General features: G+C 46.1%; 1 protein-coding gene across 1 annotated transcript in view; it reads right to left on the bottom strand.

Moving 5' to 3' along the window:
• Positions 1-20,723, bottom strand: part of RP1 (RP1 axonemal microtubule associated) — a 1,008,071-nt gene that overhangs the window by 181,282 nt on the left and 806,066 nt on the right. Inside the window, exons 47-48 of the mRNA XM_063923729.1 lie at positions 15,152-15,278; positions 14,038-14,186 (exon numbers count right to left, since the gene is read on the bottom strand). Coding sequence (XP_063779799.1) covers positions 14,038-14,186; positions 15,152-15,278 — 276 coding nt within the window. The remainder of the gene's footprint in view (positions 1-14,037; positions 14,187-15,151; positions 15,279-20,723) is intronic.

Here is a 20,723-nt window from a genome sequence, read left to right as displayed (position 1 = left end):
AATTGCCGCGATTCGCCGGTAATTGCATATACCCCTATATCTGTCCCCCCTGCAGTGCACATGGTTTTGCCCAACTGCTAAAAAATTTCCTGCTGCGATCAACTTGGAATTACCCCCAATATCTCCCTACAGCTCAGCAGCTCCTATCATGGGCACCCTGCCAGCTTCCGAGATGGCGCTGCCAGACTCCAATCCCCGGCCCTCACAGCTCCGGTTCCATTGCTCCTTTCTACTGCATTGGTGGAAGTGGGGAACGTTCCTGCGGGCAAGGGGCCCCCTCCGCTGCTCTACAGTGGGGAACGGAGGTTCTGGGGCGGGCGGAGGATGTATCGCCAGCTGCTGCCCGCCAGGGAGCACAGCTGCGCACGCTCCCGCTTCACGGAGTCTCACAGCGGGCGCCACGGCTAGCGGGCAGAGCGTCGCACAAGGCGAGCCGAGAAGAGGCAGGTGAGGTACTGACAGGAGGGGTAGAAGAAGGGCCTCCGCCGGCTACGGCCGCGGTCAAGGTCCCGCCGCGGCACTTCCGGTCCGGGTCAGTCCCTGGCTCGAGTCCCCGGCTCCAGCTAGGAGGGTAGGCCGCAACCCGCACGGGCGCAGGGTGCACCCGCCGGCTCCGCAAACCCACCCACCCAGCACAGGGGAGCTGTACTAAACTGCTGGTGGGTCCCGATGTACAATTGATGGGGACTATGTATGGTATACAGAAGCACTTATACAGGAGCTCTGTTCTAACACGACTATCTTCTCTTCCAGATAAAGCCACGCCCCGTTTAAAAAAAAAATGATTTAAATAGGTCTTTTGGTGATAGAGGGCCTGATTCATTACCAATTGCAAATATGAGATTGTATGTGGTGAACAATTATTGGCAAACTGGACATGCACTGCGAACACGTTGCATGTGCGTGAAGGGCAAAATGCGATCGCCTTGCGTATGCAGCCTAATTGTAAAGTGAACACATTTTGAATGACGGGAAGTGACCGTTTCTGAGTGGTAACATGGCATTGGTGGGGAGTGATCGGGAAAATGCAGGCGTGTCATGGCTGTTTTCGAGGCATGTATCTGACATCATCTGCAGTCGCTGCGTTCTCAAACATGGCACCCAGTGTGACTGCATTGTCATTGATTTGAGTATGCTGGGTTCAGCCGCAAATGTCGATGGTGTCCTTTTATGCGTATGCATTGCGAATCTGCTAATGCCTACACAGACCTGCAAAAGCATCGGTGGGCGTCTTTAATCCTTTCTGGGCGGCTCTTCACATGTGAATTTTAGCAATAGCAGATTTCTGACCATCACTTTCTCAGCCTCAATAGCGATCCATAATGAATCAAGCATAGAGATTGCAAAACTGTGATGATAATCCCTTTTAAATTATATGTGTATAAATTTAGGAATAACAATAGCAGACTTCTATGCGTAGTAGCTTCTATGCGTTTTTGGTTTTCATTTTTAATGTGTATTGTTTTTTCAATGACATATACAGTGGATTATACCCTTTTTTCTCTTCGATGTCTTTTTTTTTTTTTTTTTTCTATTACTTTTTTCACTTTTCTAGAAAAGTGGAACTGAAAGCCCAACTCTGGGCTTTAATTCCACTGTGCATGTGAGAACCAGCAAAGCCATTTCACACATGCGCACGTGCATTTTTGAGGATGGTAAATGTAAGGGTGTTAGAGGGAGCAGGGGCGGTATAGTGAAGCCTAAGATGCATACCTAGAAACCTTGCAATGTCCATACTGTAATCAAGATAACAAAGAAAGAAATATAGGGGGATTGTCCCAGCTGAATCTTTGCGCGAAAACGGGGTATTATCTTCTCCTGTGTCTCCGGCGGCAGCGGCGTGTCTATCAAAAGAACCGCCGGTTCGTGAGTCAATCAGAGCTCGCGGACCGGCAACCAATCAGGAGCAGCAGCTGCCGGTCTGCGAGCTCTAATTGCCTCACGAACCAGCACTTCATTTGACAGACACGCCACTGGAGACGCAGCAGGACGGATACAGGAGAGGCGTGCACTGTGCCCACCTTCCTGGACTCACAAACAGCACAGCAGCAGTGAGCGGGGGAAGTACCTGGCACTGGGGGCATATGTGTGTCTGGAACTGAGGGCATATGTGTAGTATCTGGCACAGGGGGGGGGGGGCATATTTGGCACTGGGCCATATGTGTATCTGGCACTGGGGTGGCATATTTGACACTGATGGCCAGTGCCGTAACTAGACATTTTAGTGGTGTGTGCAAGAAACGGCATCGGTGCCCCCTTTATGTAAAATAGGGGCAGTGCGCTCAAATAATATAGGACGTGGCTTCATGGGGAAGGGGTGTGGCCACAAAATAATTCCAATTCATATTACGGTGCACAGTAGTCTCCATTATTCAAATTACGCCGCACAGTAGCGCCACTACACCAGGTACAGTCCCTTTTACACATTACGGCGGACAGATTCCCCTTTTTACACATTACAGAAGACAGTCCCCCTTTTTACACATTAGGGCAGACAGTCCCCCTTTTTACACATTACGGCAGACTGTCCCCCTTTTTACACATTATGGCAGACAGCGTCCCCTTATTACACATTATGGCAGACAGCGTCCCTTTATTACACATTACGGCAGACAGCGTCCCCTTATTACACATTCCGGCAGACAGCATCCCCTTATTAGACATTCCGGCAGACAGCGCCCCCTTATTACACATTATGACAGACAGCGTCCCCCTTTTTACACATTATTACACATTACGGCAGACAGACAGAATAGGTGATACTTACTGTCTCTCCACTAGCTCAGGCAGTCAGGCTCCTCGGTGCAGCAGCTGCTGGCGGATCCCGGGCAGGCAGGGAAGGAGGAGGGAGGGGGTGGAGGGAGCCACAGCACTGTAATTGGTGGTGCCGCCGCATGCAGCTATCCCTCTCCTTCCAAATTGGCTGGCCGCCGCTGCTGTGAATGCTGGGATGAGGGAAGCGCAGCCCAGCATTCACAGCAGCGGCGGCCAGCCTATGTGAAAGGAGAGGGACAGCTGCAGCGGCGCTGCCACCAATTACAGTGCACTGCTGCGGCTCCCTCCTCCCCCTCCCTTCCTCTTCCTTCTCACCTGCTCCTCTCCTCCATCCAGCACACACAGGCGGCTTGTAATGAGTCAATTTGACTCATTACAATGCCGCTGATTTTAGGGAGTGCGGGCAGTTGCGCCCTCAGGGCGACGGTGCTGTGTGCCAGGCACACCTGGCACACACGTAGTTATGGCCCTGCTGGGGGCATATGTGTTGCTGGCACTAGGGGGGCATATGTGTATCTGGTATTGTGGGGGCATATGTGTATCTGGCACTGGGGGGGGGGCATATGTGGCACTGGAGGCATATGTCTTTCTGGCACTATCGGGGCATATTTTTATTTGGCACTGTGGGGGAATATCTGGCACTGGGGGTACACCCCTAGTAACAAGCATTACCCCCTGGTAACAAACATGACACCCAGCTCATGAAATCCATGGCAACAACATTACCCCCTAGCAACGAGCATGACACCCAGTGCATGAAACCCCTGGCAATGAATTTTACCCCCTGGCAACGAGCATGACACCCAGCACATGAAACCCCTGGCAACAAGCATAACACCCAGCATATGAAACCCCTGGCAACAAGCATGACACCCTGAGCATGAAAACCCCTGGCACCGTGCATGGAACCAAGAGCATGAAACCCCTGGCAATGAGCAGGTAATTTAAAAGTAATTAGAAGCCTTACTGTAGGGCTAAATGTGTAATGTGCATTGCGGTGTGTGTGGCATAATGTATCATGGGCATTGCGGTGTGTGGCATAATGTATCATGGAAATTGCGGTGTGTGGCATAACGTGTCACAGGCATTACGTTGTGTGGTATACTATATCACGGGCATTGTGGTATGTGGTATAATGTCTCAGGGGCATTGCAGTGTGTGGCATAATGTATAACGGACATTGCGGTTTGTGTCATAATGTGTCACAGGCATTATGGTGTGTGGTTTACTATACCACGGACATTGTGGTATGCAGTATAATGTCTCAGGGGCATTGCAGTGTGTGACATAATGTATAACGGGCATTGCGGTGTGTGTCAATGTGTCACAGGTAAGACGGTGTGGTATAATGTGTCACAGGCATTACGGTGTGTGGTATACTATATCATGGGCATTTGTGGTATGTGGTATAATGTCTCAGGGGCATTGCAGTGTGTGGCATCATTTATAATGGGCCTTACGGTGTGTGGCATAATATGTCAGGGGCATTACGGTGTGTGGCATATTGTGTAATGGCCATTATGGTGTGTGGCATAATGTCTAAGGATCATTGCAGTGTGTGGCATAATGTGTAAGGGGCATCACTATAAGGAGGACAAATGACAAATAATGTTATGGGCATGAATTAGCAATATTTTTTTTCCCTGTGGTGGCCAATGTCTCGGCATACAGGTTGCAAAACTGGGGAATAAGGTAGTCTTTTCCTGCAATGCCACGCCCCTTTCAGTGAAGCCACACCCATTGTAGTGAGGCCACGCATCCTTGCTTTTTTAGTGCCAACTATGGGGGGGGGGGGGGCAGAGAATTTTTTGGCTTGGGGTCCAGGTGGGCCCATGCCACACCCATTTTTTTTCAATACTTACCCTTGGGAGTCTTGCGTCGGAAGCAGCAGCTTTTTCCAGAGACCTGCACATGTGTAGTATACTCTGGGACAGCGCTAGGGTCCCTTATTGACCCTAGTCCCTTGAGTTTACATCGCTGCTGGCTAGAGAGTAGGGTGCCCGGACGAAGTCTGCACATGGGCCTCCTCCCCTCTAGAAGCGCTCCTGAGCCAAACAAATAATATGGAAATTGCAGCAATTCTTTAAATTCAGTGGTGGTTTTGAGGATTTTAGCAGGCTTGAAAATGCCACTACAGTATTTTAAGTGTTAATCCAGTTTGGATGGAAAAAATAAGATTTTACTCACCGGTAAATCTATTTCTCGTAGTCCGTAGTGGATGCTGGGACTCCGTAAGGACCATGGGGGAATAGCGGCTCCGCAGGAGACTGGGCACAACTAAAGAAAGCTTTAGGACTACCTGGTGTGCACTGGCTCCTCCCACTATGACCCTCCTCCAGACCTCAGTTAGGATACTGTGCCCGGAAGAGCTGACACAATAAGGAAGGATTTTGAATCCCTGGTAAGACTCATACCAGCCACACCAATCACACCGTATAACTCGTGATACTATACCCAGTTAACAGTATGAAATATAACTGAGCCTCTCAACAGATGGCTCAACAATAACCCTTTAGTTAGTCAATAACTATAAACAAGTATTGCAGACAATCCGCACTTGGGATGGGCGCCCAGCATCCACTACGGACTACGAGAAATAGATTTACCGGTGAGTAAAATCTTATTTTCTCTGACGTCCTAAGTGGATGCTGGGACTCCGTAAGGACCATGGGGATTATACCAAAGCTCCCAAACGGGCGGGAGAGTGCGGATGACTCTGCAGCACCGAATGAGCAAACTCTAGGTCCTCCTCAGCCAGGGTATCAAACTTGTAGACTCTTGCAAAAATGTTTGAACCCGACCAAGTAACAGCTCGGCAAATTTGTAAAGCCAAGACCCCTCGGGCAGCCGCCCAAGAAGAGCCCACTTTCCTCGTTGAATGGGCTTTTACAGATTTAAGGTGCGGCAGTCCTGCCGCAGAATGTGCAAGTTGAATCGTGCTACAGATCCAGCTAGCAATAGTCTGCTTAGAAGCAGGAGCACCCAGCTTGTTGGGTGTATACAGGATAAATAGCGAGTCAGTTTTCCTGACTCCAGCCGTCCTGGAAACATATACTTTTCAGGGCCCTGACTACGTCCAGTAACTTGGAATCCTCCAAGCCCCAAGTAGCCGCAGGCACCACAATAGGTTGGTTCACATGAAAAACTGATACCACCTTAGTAAGGAATTGGGAACGAGTCCTCAATTCCGCCTTATCCATATAAAATACAGATAAGGGCTTTTGCATGACAAAGCCGCCAATTCTGATACACGCCTGGCCGACGCCAAGGCCCACAGCATGACCACTCTCCACGTGAGGTATTGTAGCTCCACGGATTTAAGTGGCTCAACCCAATGCGACTTCAGGAAATCCAACACCACGTTGAGATCCCACGGTGCCACTGGAGGCACAAACGGGGGCTGACTATGCAGCACTCCCTTAACAAAAGTCTGAACTTCAGGCAGTGAAGCCAGTTCTATTTTGGAAGAAAATCGATAGAGCCGAAATCTGGACCTTAATGGAACCCAATTTTAGGCCCATAGTCTCCTCTGACTGTAGGAAGGGCAGAAATCGACCTAGCTGAAATTTCTCCTTTGGGGCCTTCCTGGCCTCACAGCACGCAACATATTTCCGCCATATGCGGTGATAATGGTTTGCGTTCATTTCTTTCCTAGCTTTAATAAGCGTAGGGATAACTTCCTCCGGAATGCCCTTTTCCTTCAGGATCCGGCGTTCAACCGCCATGCCGTCAAACGCAGCCGCGGTACGTCTTGGAACAGACAGGCCCCCTGCTGCAGCAGGTCCTGTCTGAGCGGCAGAGGTCATGGGTCCTCTGAGATCATTTCTTGGAGTTCTGGGTACCAAGCTCTTCTTGGCCAATCCGGAACAATGAGTATAGTTCTTACTCCTCTCCTTCTTATTATTCTCATTACCCTGGGTAAGAGAGGCAGAGAAGGGAACACATACACCGACTGGTACACCCACGGTGTTACCAGAGCGTTCACAGCTATCGCCTGAGGGTCCCTTGACCTGGCGCAATATCTTTGTAGCTTTTTGTTGAGGCGGGACGCCATCATGTCCACCTGTGGCCTTTCCCAACGGTGTACAATCATTTGGAAGACTTCTGGATGAAGTCCCCACTCTCCCGGGTGGAGGTCGTGTCTGCTGAGAAAGTCTGCTTCTCAGTTGTCCACTCCGGGAATGAACACTGCTGACAGTGCTAACACATGATTTTCCGCCCATCGGAGAATCCTTGTGGCTTCTGCCATCGCCATCCTGCTTCTTGTGCCACCCTGTCGGTTTACATGAGCGACCGCCGTGATGTTGTCTGACTGGATCAGCACCGGCCGGTGTTGAAGCAGGGGTCTAGCCTGACTTAGGGCATTGTAAATGGCCCTTAGTTCCAGAACATTTATGTGTAGGGAAGTCTCCTGACTTTTCCATAGGCCTTGGAAGTTTCTTCCCTGTGTGACTGCCCCCCAGCCTCGAAGGCTGGCATCCATGGTCACCAGGACCCAGTCCTGTATGCCGAATCTGCGGCCCCCTAGAAGAGGAGCACTCTGCAGCCACCACCACAGTGACACCCTGGCCCTTGGAGACAGGGTTATGCGCCGATGCATCTGAAGATGCGACCCGGACCACTTGTCAAACAGATCCCACTGGAAGATCCTTGCATGGGACCTGGCGAATGGAATTTCTTCGTCTGAAGCTACCATCTTTCCCAGGGCTCGCGTGCATTGATGCACCAACACTTGTATTTGTATTAGGAGGTCTCTGTCTAGAGACGACAACTCCTTGGACTTCTCCTCCGGGAGAAACCCTTTTTATCCTGTTCTGTGTCCAGAACCATACCCAGGAACAGTAGACGCGTCGTAGGAACCAGCTGCGACTTTGGAATATTCATAATCCAGCCGTGATGTTGTAGCACTTCCCGAGATAGTGCTACTCCGACGAACAACTGCTCCCTGGACCTCGCCTTTATAAGGAGATCGTCCAAGTACGGGATAATTATTTCGGCCATTACCTTGGTAAATACCCTCGGTACCGGGGACAGACCAACGGCAACGTCTGGAATTGGTAATGACAATCCTGTACCACAATTTTGAGGTACTCCTGGTGAAGAGGGTAAATAGGGACATGCAGGTAAGCATCCTTGATGTCCAGTGATACCATGAAATTCTCCAGGCTTGCAATAATCGCCCTGAGCGATTCCATTTTGAACTTGAACCTTCGTATATAAGTGTTCAAGGATTTCAGTTTTAGAATGGGTCTCACCGAACCGTCTGGTTTCGGTACCACAACATTTTGGAATAGTAACCCCGGCCTTGTTGAAGGAGGGGTACCTTTATTTCACCTGCTGGAAGTACAGCTTGTGAATTGCCGCCAGTACTACCTTTCTCCGAGGGCAGCAGGCAAGGCTGATGTGAGGTAACGGCGAGGGGAAGTCGCCTCGAACTCCAGCCTGTATCCCTGTGATACTACTTGCAGAACCTAGGGATCCACCTGTGGGCAAGCCCACTGGTCCCTGAAGTTCCCGAGACGCGCCCCCACCGCACCTGTCTCCACCTGTGGAACCCCAGCGTCATGCGGTGGACTCAGAGGAAGATTTTTGATCCTGGGAACTGGCTGTCTGGTGCAGCTTTTTCCTTCTTCCCTTGTCTCTGTGCAGAAAGGAAGCGCCTTTGACCCGCTTGCTTTTCTGAAGCCGAACCTGAAAATACGGTGCTTTCTTAGGCTGTGAGGAAACCTGAGGTAAAAATTTTTTCTTCCCAGCTCTTGCTGTGGATACGAGGTTCCAGAGACCATCCCCAAACAATTCCTCACCCTTATAAGGCAGAATCTCCATGTGCCTTTTAAAGGCAGCATCACCTGTCCACTGCCGGGTTTCTAATACCCTCCTGGCAGAATGGACATTGCATTAATTCTGGATGCCAGCCGGCAAATATCCCTCTGTGCATCCTTCATATATAAGACGACGTCTTTAATATGCTCTATGTTAGCAAAATATTATCCCTGTCTAGGGTATTAATATTATCTGACAGGGTATCAGACCACGCTGCAGCAGCACTATTTATGCTGAGGCAATTGCAGGTCTCAGTATAGAACCTGAGTGTGTATATACAGACTTCAGGATAGCCTCCTGCTTTTTTTAGCAGGCTCCTTCAAGGTGGCCGTATCCTAAGACGGCAGTGCCACCTTTTTTGACAAACGTGTGAGCGCCTTATCCACCCTAGGGGATATCTCCCAACGTGACCTATCCTCTGGCGGGAAAGGGTACGCCATCAGTAACTTTTTAGAAATTACCAGTTTCATATCGGGGGACCCCACGCTTCTTTACACACTTCATTCACTCATCTGATGGGGGAACAAAACACTGACTGCTTTTTCTCCCCAAAAATAAAACCCCTTTTATGTGGTACTTGGGTTCATGTCAGAAATGTGTAACACATTTTCATTGCCGAGATCATGTAACGGATGTTCCTAGTGGATTGTGTATATATCTCAACCTCGTCGACACTGGAGTCAGACTCCGTGTCGACATCTGTGTGAGAAGCCGGCTGTCCCACAGCTGTTACGTCATCCAGCCTTTTATGTAAGGAGTTGACATTGTCGGTTAATACCTTCCACCTATCCATCCACTCTGGTGTCGGCCCCACAGGGGGCGACATCCCATTTATCGGCCTCTGCTCCGCCTCCACGTAACCTTCCTCATCCAACATGTCGACACAGCCGTACCGACACACCGCACACACACAGGGAATGCTCTGACTGAGGACAGGACCCCACAAAGTCCTTTGGGGAGACAGAGAGAGAGTATGCCAGCACACACCAGAGCGCTATATAATGCAGGGATTAACACTATAACTGAGTGATTTTTCCCCGAATAGCTGCTTGTATACATATATTGCGCCTAAATTTAGTGCCCCCCCCTCTCTTTTTAACCCTTTGAGCCTGAAAACTACAGGGGAGAGCCTGGGGAGCTATCTACCAGCTGCACTGTGAAGATAAAATGGCGCCAGTGTGCTGAGGGAGATAGCCCCGCCCCGCCCCTTTTTCGGCGGACTTTTCTCCCGCTTTTTCATGGATTCTGGCAGGGGTAATTTATCACATATATAGCCCTGGGACTATATATTGTGATGATTTGCCAGCCAAGGTGTCTTATATTGCCCTCAGGGCGCCCCCCCCCCCCCCCAGCGCCCTGCACCCATCAGTGACCGGAGTGTGAGGTGTGCATGAGGAGCAATGGCGCACAGCTGCAGTGCTGTGCGCTACCTTGTTGAAGACAGAAGTCTTCTGCCGCCGATTTTCCGGAACACTTCTTGCTTCTGGCTCTGTAAGGGGGCTGGCGGCGCGGCTCCGGGACCGAACACCAAGGTCGGGTCCTGCGGTCGTTCCCTCTGGAGCTAATGGTGTCCAGTAGCCTAAGAAGCCCAAACTACCACCAGTTAGGTAGGTTCGCTTCTTCTCCCCTTAGTCCCTTGCTGCAGTGAGTCTGTTGCCAGCAGATCTCACTGTAAAATAAAAAACCTAAAATATACTTTCTTTCTAGGAGCTCAGGAGAGCCCCTAGTGTGCATCCAGCTCAGCTGGGCACAAGATTCTAACTGAGGTCTGGAGGAGGGTCATAGTGGGAGGAGCCAGTGCACACCAGTTAGTCCTAAAGCTTTCTTTAGTTGTGCCCAGTCTCCTGCGGAGCCGCTATTCCCCCATGGTCCTTACGGAGTCCCAGCATCCACGTAGGACGTCAGAGAAATGACAGATGATGTGCAGCCATTTCAAACTCATCCAAAACACATTGATAAATTTACCCTTAAGAACAATTTCTCTCACTTCTACTGTCAGTACATTACCATAGCACCCAAAATTAGAAGGAAACAGGCTACCTAGACTAAGTCCTCCTAGATCAGGTTCTAAACTACTAAGACAAAATCCCATTTAGCCATGGCCACTTTCCACGACTGGTAGGACATGTTGGGGCTGTTTCAGAGTTGAGCAGAGCAAAAGAAGTAGTAACCTTGCACCTGGGCAATACCATGTTGCAATGCAAGTAATGCAAATTATACACACACACACACACACACACACACACACACACACACACACACACACACACATACAGTATATTTGTAAAGCAGTGCAAACATGCTGGACAGCTTTATTTTTATTTAGAGTTGAGCTAGGGCACACTTCTCATAAACCTAAATCTCTCTGCACAATTTATATCTGCCCCATCTACAGTGCAATATGGTTTTACCAAGGTGTAAAGTCATTCCTTCTTGCAGTGCTCCCTACTCTGACTCAGCCACGACACACAGTGGTATTATTATGGTAAAATCCTTGCTCCTCTGCAGACTGCGCATAGCTATACTGCTAAAGTACACAAACGCTTCATGCTGTGCTCTGGGGGCCCTGATGAAAGTGTGTTACATTGTACTGAAACATTTATCTGAATGAAGTGCACTGATGGAAATGCTATGGGAGTCCATTTGCTATGTTATTTCATTTTCCCAATACATCACTTATAAGTTTAATAAATTCTGTTGACTATAAAAAATATGATTCAGGATTACATGAAGGACTAACAGCCTCCTAAGGATTAGAAAAAAAAGAACCACATTTAGGAATAAGGAGAAGCAATAAACTAGAGGCAAAGCAGAGATCAAGTTTGGCTAATATTTCCCTTTGAGCCTGCAGTTGCTATGGTATCCTCATCACTAGGTGTAGTGTATCTAAATATAGGGCACAATAAAATATAACATAATATTAAACAAGAAGCACGAAGACTCCAGTTTTAACAAAGTAGGCACAGACACAATATTTTCATCTTTTGAAAATGAGAAAAAAACATTAATCCAATATGTCGATTATATATTTTTGTGCAGTTTTCTAAGTTAAACAACTTTTGGCATAAAATAAAAGAATGCTGTAGCTCTGGCAAAGTGACCATCGGGTTATTGGTCTCCTCCCTGACTAGTGCCCTTCCCCCCAGATCGCTCAGTTCTGACTGCCAGCCAGTCCTGGTGGTTCGGAACTTCTTCCATTTACAGATGATGGAGACCACTGTGCTCATTGGGACCTTCAAAGCAGCAGATATTTTTTTGTACCCTTCTCCAGATTTGTGCCTCGAGACAATCCTGCCTCGGAGGTCTACAGACAATTACTTTGACTTTATGCTTGGTTTGTGCTCAGACATGCACTGTCAAGTGTGGGGCCTTATATAGACAGGTGTGTGCCTTCCCAAATCATGTCCAATCAACTGATTTTACCAGAGGTGGACTCCAATTAAGCTGTAGGAACATCTTAAGGATGATCAGTGGAAACAGGATGCACCTGAACTCAATTTTGAGCTTCAGGGCAAAGGCTGCGAATACTTATGTACCTGTGATTTCTTAGTTTTTTATTTTTAATAAATCTGCAAAAATCTAAAATCTTCCACACTTAAGGTTGACTATGTGAATACGCTCCCATGCACCCCAGTTATGCTCCTTTGGACTTGAGCGCTAGAAATGCATACAGCTACCATGACTACAATACAGTCCCCACTTTCTGGATCAAACAAGTGTTCTAAAGTGTGACAAATGTTTAATTCCACAGGACTTTAGGGTAAAGCTACAATTATACCTGGACACACTGAGCTTTAGGAATGCTACTGATTGCAGTCTGTTTATGAGGGTTCGTTACAGGAGGATGATAGTCACTATGTCTATGATGAGTATGTCTACCTCACAATGCTGACATTGGGATACTGACGCTGGTGTAATGTAATGTGTTATAACTTTAACTGAGCCAGTAAGTGGCATGTATAAAGTTATAACACCCACATGGTTAAAATGCTGCAAGTAGTATTGCACCCATGTCGGGATCATGGAGCCGTCATTGTGACGTTGACATACTCATATATACACACACATTTACTGCGGACTATATAGGGGTCTATTTACTAAGCCTTGGATGGAGATAAAGGGATACATTTACTAAGCAGTGATAAGAGCGGAGAAGTGAGCCAGTGGAGAAGCTGCCCATGGCAACCAATCAGCACGGAAGTAACATCTATAATTTGCATACTATAAAATGATACAGAGCTGCTGATTGGTTGATGGGGAAAGATCTCCACTGGCTCTCTTCTCAGCTCTTATCACTGCTTAGTAAATGTAACCCAAAGTACCAGCCAATCGGCTCCTAGCTGTCATTTTTCAAACACAGCCTGTGGCATGGCAGTTAGGAGCCGACTGGCTGGTACTCTATCTCCAGAGATTTTATCTCCATCCAAAGCTTAGTAAATATACCCCATTCATTTACTATGAAAAATGACCAGTACATACATCAATCTTTAGTCAGATATATTACACTTAGCAGTTGCGCAGTTAAAATGGGTAAAGCAGCCTTACAATAACCTAGGGAAAAACACCAAATTCCCAGAAAGAACAAAAATTAAGCCAATAGTTTTGGTACATGTAGTGTTGCTTAAGACCATAAAAAAGTGTAAGCCCAGTGCAGTGATAAGTCATTTTTGGGCTTATCCACACCATCTACGGTGCTGGGCTCTTCAGCTTGGGACCTTCTCTTGCCTTCTAAAAGCTAAGCCCACAGCAGCTCCTTCAAATGGTGAGAAACCCTTAACATGGACACAAATTCCATATCTGCACTGTGTAACCTTATACACTTGTATGTATGTTTTTAAAGACAAAGGTTTTATATGCACTTTATATTATTACATTTGAATTTTATGCATATGTATGTTCTCCATTCATATATAGAGGTTAATTTGGGCTAACACTTTTTTATGGGATTAAGCGCCACTACATGTACCAATACATCAATCTTTAACTTACACATAAATTAAAATAGGACCAAATCCAACCAGTCCTTCAGCGGGATGTAATGGCACCCGAGATCGCCAAGGGTGCGGGATACCAGCCGATCTCACACGTTTCTTTAAAGGAGCAATCGCTTACAAGGTAAAACCATGGCTTGTAAGTGACTGCCCCTTTAAAAAACATCTGAGATCGGATGGCATCCTGCACCTTTGTGATCTCAAACGCCATTACATCCCGCCCTTTATACCTGAGAACTCTGTTGAAAAGGACAGGATGGACTGTACACTGCAATCAAATGAGCAGGCTTGGGGGTTATATTGATTGATTGTCCAAAGCTGAAATGCCCTTTAATGTTTCCAGCAGAGGCGATGACAAATATTTGCAGACAATAGATTCCCCCTTGTTTCTGCAAGTAAAGCATGGAAAGCATTGGAACTACAAGTACTGTATAATAAAATATTGTACCTTCTGTCTGGAAGACACGTTTCTCTTTTTATAAACAATCTTTCGTCTTCCGGTGTTTCCTAGGCTTCCAGTCAATGTGACGAAGAGAACTGCATCTACAGTTGGCTTTGATGTTTGACTGATACTAATAGATAGTTCATAGGTCTTCACTGTAACACATATAATATGAAAGCATTAAAACAATGTTTTTTTCTATAGGTTGCATTATGATATACAGTATAACAAAAATTATTGCTACATTACAAAAAATGTCCGAAAAAATCTCAAATGATCTCGTACAAGTGTGACTTTGGGAGGCATAGATTTTTAAATTCATGTATTCATTTTCACATACATGAAGGTTGCTTCCTGATTGTCTTCATTCATAGAATGATTTAATTTTGCAGAAACTCCCTTTAAATAGTCATTCACCATGTATGCGATGAGTATGCCACCCACCTTCAACCCCACATTCATCTAAGGTGGAGTTAAATTAGCCATAGTAATTTACCTATTTGGCTAACTTATCACTTGGGGCTATCCAATTAACCCCAAAGGCAGCCCGCAGGCACTTCACCAGGATTTTTCTGCTCATATTAAAAAAGAGATGTAGAAAATAGCCTATTTTCGGGTGCTGCAATCGTATTAACTCGTAGGTCCAGATACTTATCCCATATTCTATGTGTTAACGCCTGAAAACAGTTAATTTAATGAGCGACAAAAAGAGGCTCTAATTGAATAGTCTCGGACATTAAATTAACGGGTCTAATTGAATTTATATACTTATTATCAAAAATTTTTATTTTACTATTCTTTTTTTTTAATTTTGTTCATTCTAAAACAAGAAGCCTCCTTGTTCTTATGATGAAAATCAGGTACTATTTTACTGAATCTTATACCGTGAAAACCAATACAGCGAGGAAAAAAATCTTGGGTGTTGCCCAAAACTTTTTTGGAGACAACTAATCTATGGTAAGCCACATTACCGCAAAAATCATTTTTCTTTTTCTATCTTCTCTCCAATGTCAAATAAAATAAATTTAAGTTTTCCAGATAATTCTTAGATACAGTAAACTTATTTTGTACATTAAATGTTAAAATTCAGAGTAAACTTTGTAGAAACATAAACTGAAACCTGTTAATAAAGGACCAGAAGGATTCAGAGCTGGTAGTTCCGCCACTACGTTATTTTCTTTACTGCTGAAGGTTTGTAGAAATGGAAATTCCAGAATTTCATCACTTTCTTGATGCTGCAGTTTCACCTAAATTAAGAAATTAAAAACTATTCAGATCATGTTCATAAGATGATAAAGAGACACTACATGATGAATTTGCGGCAAAACAAACAACTCTTGCTGATATAGGCAGAAAACATAAAATTATTAATTCAAATAAATAATGTAATGTTTGTTTTTACAGATAATAAAAGCACAGTAAGGGACCCATTCACCTGAGGCGCATTTCCCCAATTCCCTGATCCAATACATTCCTCCAGTTGTAAATTCTTGGTGTGGTGGTCATCGATGCTCGCCAATCCATCCGGGAATCAGAGAAATTCTGCATGTTATAAAGCCCATTCATTTTTAGGTCAGGATATGCAAATCAGGGAAATTCAACATATTGAATATTCCCGATTCCCTGACCAAGGAATTGAGGGATCGGGGAACTGTGACAACAATCCATTGCATACACATGGGGGCCTGTACACAGATTTACCTAGAAGTCTGGTTCATATGCTATTGTAAAACCAAACACATTTTATGTGACACTATTTAGTCACAGGAAGTATTGTTCAGTAGAAATATACTGATGATTATTTACCTCAGCAGAAAAGTACCTTGCAAGTACGCAGTTAAATACTGCTGTGTGATACAATTTCTAGTATATCTGTGCGCTTAATTTTTGTGTAGAAAATGAATATGTAACAAGCAAACAAATAATTTTGCTCATTGTAAATAAAGACATTAGGACACATCTACTCAGGGGCGGCACATAGCGGTCAGCAGAGTAAACAATGCAGGGAGGCCCCGGGCAGGAGAGGCGCCCTCCCCGCTCCTATTTACTCACTGTTGCTGACCCTGTCATTCAAGGCACTTCAGCGCAGATCCAACGGGTCCTCACTCCTTATTGTGCTCCCCAAATCCCCACACACACACACGCTTGCAGCTGCACACCGCCCCCCCTCCCTCCTTATTGTGCGCACCCTCCCCCCAACTGAAGTAATATGAACTACTGTATTAACTATTTAATGATGGTGATGTGATCATCATCTACTTCACTTTAAGACTTCTACTTCTATTGATGGATACAGATGTAGCCATGCTCATCTTGCTGTGATGCGGCATGTTGCATCGCGGCATGAAGCTTCGGGTGCCAGGCTTCGACTATTCGCAGCCGACAATTGCTTCATTCATTCCTTTAGGATTTAATGGAGTAATCGCTGGCTGGGAATAGTCGCAGCCTGGCATGCCAGCACAAGCCGCAGTGCAGAAAAAGAGAAAAAGAATGTCACTTTGTTGGCGCACTGAGTAAAAATAAAATTATACCTTTATTTAAATTGGTTAAAATGTCACGAAATATGGACTAAATACAAAACACACAAACATTCAAAAGTGCAATGTATACATAAGTGCTTGGTATAATAAAATAAATTAAAGGCTTGCTATTTGTCCAATATAATTATAATTATTCATTTGTAAGATAAATTGTCGTAGATGTAAAATCAAAATTATATTCCTTCCCTTGGATTACTGATGTTTCACAAACACCAGTATTCCAAGGGAAGGAATATATATATTTCTCCTTAATAATGCAGATTTCTACTGCTTGTCACCGACAGCCTCTACCTAGCATCACCCTCTGACCATCCCCACTGCCTCTCCCCGGCACCCTTTCTCTTCTGTCACCCTCTCCATTTCACCCACTGCCTCTCCCTGTCACCCTCACCCCTTCATCCTCTCTTTCCTGTCACACTCTGCTTCTTCTCATCACCCACTCTCTCTGTCTCCTTCTCCCTGTCACCCTCTACCTCTTCCCCGTTTCACCCTCTCCTTGTCACCCTCTGCCTCTCCCTGTCACTCTCTCCCTATCACCCTCTCTCTCCTATCACCCTCTGTCTCTCCTCATCACTTGCTCCCTCTTTTATCTCCCTGTCACCCTCTACCTCTTCCCCGTTTCACCTTCTCCCTGTCACCCACTGCCTCTCCCTATCACCCTCTCTCTCCTATCACCCTCTGCCTCACCTCATCACCTGCTCCCTCTTTTATCTCCCTCTCCCTGTCACCCTCTACCTCACCCCAGTGTCACCCACTGCATCACCCCAGTGACACCCACTGCCTGTCCCATTTGTAGCTGTGCGAAAAATGTATAATTTGCAAAGGGTGAGGGGCGCTGAAATCCTAGAACCGGCCCTGCATCTACTCAGTCCAATATCCATCAAAATGAAAAAAGAACATTGTGGTTAATAACGACTTTTTACTGTATATTCATTTCAGAGAGACCAGTGAATAATTTTATTTTAAAAGCATAAACATTACTGAGCTCTTAGCAGCTACAGTTGTTGTTCCCATTATATATAACATCACAAAAGGAAAATGCCAGGGGTGGCAGTATAAACACTATCAATTCTGATGCTATTTCTTTCAATTTTACTTCATTACTAACAGTTTGCCCATTACTGTATGTGTGCTCTCTGTTGGAAAATGCCTTCCCACAGTGATAAACTGTAGTAATGTAAACAGCACTGTCTAGAAAAGCAGTTATACCTTCAGCATAAGGGCTTTTTGTTTCACGCGCACCCCCAGAGGTTTGTAAAAATGTTTGTTTAAAATAAATAAATAACGTATTCAGCCACGGTGAAAGTCTAGTGACGTAATGGTATATTATTTGTGATGGTGTAACATTTGTCAGTGTCTTATGCTGCAGACAGTATAGATGAGACTCAGCAAGACCTGAGCCTGCTGTGCTGAATGAGCATTATCAGAGCCGTAATCACCTTAATTGCTTTAATTGCCCATCTGTAATCTAGAGAGATTATAATTTTGATCACATGTACTGTAACTGAGCAGTGAACTGGAAATGGTAATTGAACGACTGTTATATTTAGTATAAAATATTGATAGAGCCTTTACAATCTTGTTTTTATTTAGCTTGCTGGACGGGTTTATGGGAATCCTTAGTGCATGGAATCCCTCCAGCCCAAGAAATATTAAGTAGATGATCACTATAACTGCCCCCCCCCCCCCCCCCCCCCCCGACTGCAGTACCATGCTTGACCACCAGAATGCAGAGCTCTACCATTCAATTGTATATTTACTGTAGCATGCATTTTGTAGGCTATGCTAGGGCAGAAATTGTCAAGTGCATTTGGCTTGTGAGCATTATATATGTGCATGCATCTTATGTATCTTATGCATATATAAACATTATGTAGAATGTCATAAGAATCCTATGTGGTTTTCCATCTAATTTCCATCTTTTGGTAGAATGATCACATTTGAATCCCCCCTCCTTCCCCCCCCAATATTTACGCTTGTCCTTGTTGTCTGATAATAGGATTTTAATTACCTACCGGTAAATCCTTTTCTCGTAGTCCGTAGAGGATGCTGGGGTTCCATTTAGTACCATGGGGTATAGATGGGTCCTTTGGGAGCCACTGGCACTTTAAGAGTTTAACAGTGTGGGCTGGCTCCTCCCTCTATGCCCCTCCAACCAGACTCAGTCTAGAAACTGTGCCCGAGGAGACACTTCGAGAGAACGAAATACAGATAGTGGTGAGATTCCCACCAGCTCACACCGAATCGAAAAAACCATGCTGACCAGCATGGAGAAACCATGCTAACCAGCATGCACCATGAAGAAATCATGCAAAACCGCATGAAACATGAAGAAACCATGTCAACCAACATGCAACACAAATAAAATATGTTATCTAGCATGAAACAGGAAGCAGCCATGCAAATCAGCATGTAACCTGAAGAAACCATGCTAACCATGCATGAAAGAGGAACAGCAACAGCTGAACCAATACTTAACCAAGTAGCAACACAGAAAAATGAAGCAATGGGGCGGGCGCCCAGCATCCTCTACGGACTACGAGAAAAGGATTGACCAGTAGGTAATTAAAATCCTATTTTCTCTTTCGTCCTAGAGGATGCTGGGGTTCCATTTAGTACCACGGGGATGTACCAAAGCTCCCAGTACGGGAGGGAGAGCGCTGAGGATCCTGCAGAACGGAGTGACCAAACCCTAGGTCCTCATATGCCAAAGTATCGAACTTGTAGAACTTCAGCAAACGTGTTCGACCCCGACCACGCAGCTGGTCGGCAAAGCTGTAAAGCCGTGACACCCCGGGCAGCTGCCCAGGAACAACCCATTGTACGAGTAAAGTGGGCCTTAACAGATCTTGGACACAGCAGGCCTGCCGTAGAATAAGCATGCTGGATTGTAAATCCGATCCAGCGAGCAAATGTCTGCTTAGAAGCAGGACACCCAACCGTGTTAGGACCATAAAGGACAAACAGAGCGTCCGACTACCTGTGACGAGAAGTCCTCTTCACAGAAACTTTCAAAGCCCTCACAACATCCAAGGACTGTGAGGTAATTGAGGAGTCAGTAGCCACTGGCACCACAATAGGTTGGGGATATGCAAAACCGACACAACCCTTGGAAGAAATTGCTGACGCAGTCTGAGCTCAGCTCTATCTTCATGGAAAAACAAGTAGGGGCTCTTGCATGACAATGCCCCCAATTTCGACAATCGTCGAGCAGATGCCAATGCCAACAGTGTGACCACCTTCCAAGTTAGAAACTTGACGTCCACCTCCTGTAAAGGCTCGAACCAATCCCACTGCAGGAACTGCAGCACCACATTAAGATCCCAAGGTGCCGTAGGAGGCACAAAGGGTGGCTGGATGTGCAGAATCCCTATCATCAAGAAAGTCTGAATCTCAGGGAGAGCAGCCAATTGTTTCTGGAAGAAAATGGACAAGGCTAAAATCTGGACCTTTATGGAGCCCAAGCGTAGGCCCACAACCACACCTGCTTGCAGAAAGAGGAGAAACCGTCCTAGTTGAAACTCCACCGTAGGAAACTTCTTGGATTCACACCAAGACATGCACGTTTTCCAAATGTGATGGTAATGTTTAGACGTTACCCCCTTCCTAGTCTGTATCAGGGTAGGAATGACTTTGTTCGGAATGCCCTTCCGAGTGCCGTCAAACATAGCCATGGTAAGTCTTGATAAGCGAACGGCACCTTTTGCAGAAGGTCTTTGCGAAGAGGAAGAGGCCTCGGATCTTCCAGCAGTAACTTCAGAAGATCCGCGTACCAAGCACTTCTTGGCCAGTCCGGAGCAATGAGGATCGCCTGAACTCTTGTTCTTTTTATTAGCTTGATATCCATGGGATGAGAGGAAGTGGAGAGAACACATACACTGACTGGGACACTCACGGAGTTACCAGGGCATCCACCACCACTGCTTGTGGGTCTCATGACCTGGACAGTATCTCTGAAGCTTCTCGTTGAGGCGAGAGGCCATCATGTCTATCTGAGGTACATTGGCTTGTTACCTCTGCGAATACCTCCGGGTGGAGGCAGAGCCGGCCCTAACTAATTTGATGCCCTTGGCAAGATTTTGTCTGGTTCCCCCTAGCACCGCCGCTAGTTCTGCAGGAGATGCCTGGCATGAGTCAGCTGGCAGCTCTGCT

This window comes from Pseudophryne corroboree, chromosome 5, assembly GCF_028390025.1.
Source record: "Pseudophryne corroboree isolate aPseCor3 chromosome 5, aPseCor3.hap2, whole genome shotgun sequence".
In the NCBI taxonomy this organism is placed as follows: Eukaryota; Metazoa; Chordata; class Amphibia; order Anura; family Myobatrachidae; genus Pseudophryne; species Pseudophryne corroboree.
The sequence above is the reverse complement of the archived record's forward strand: the minus strand, read 5'-3'. Positions and strand labels throughout refer to the sequence as shown.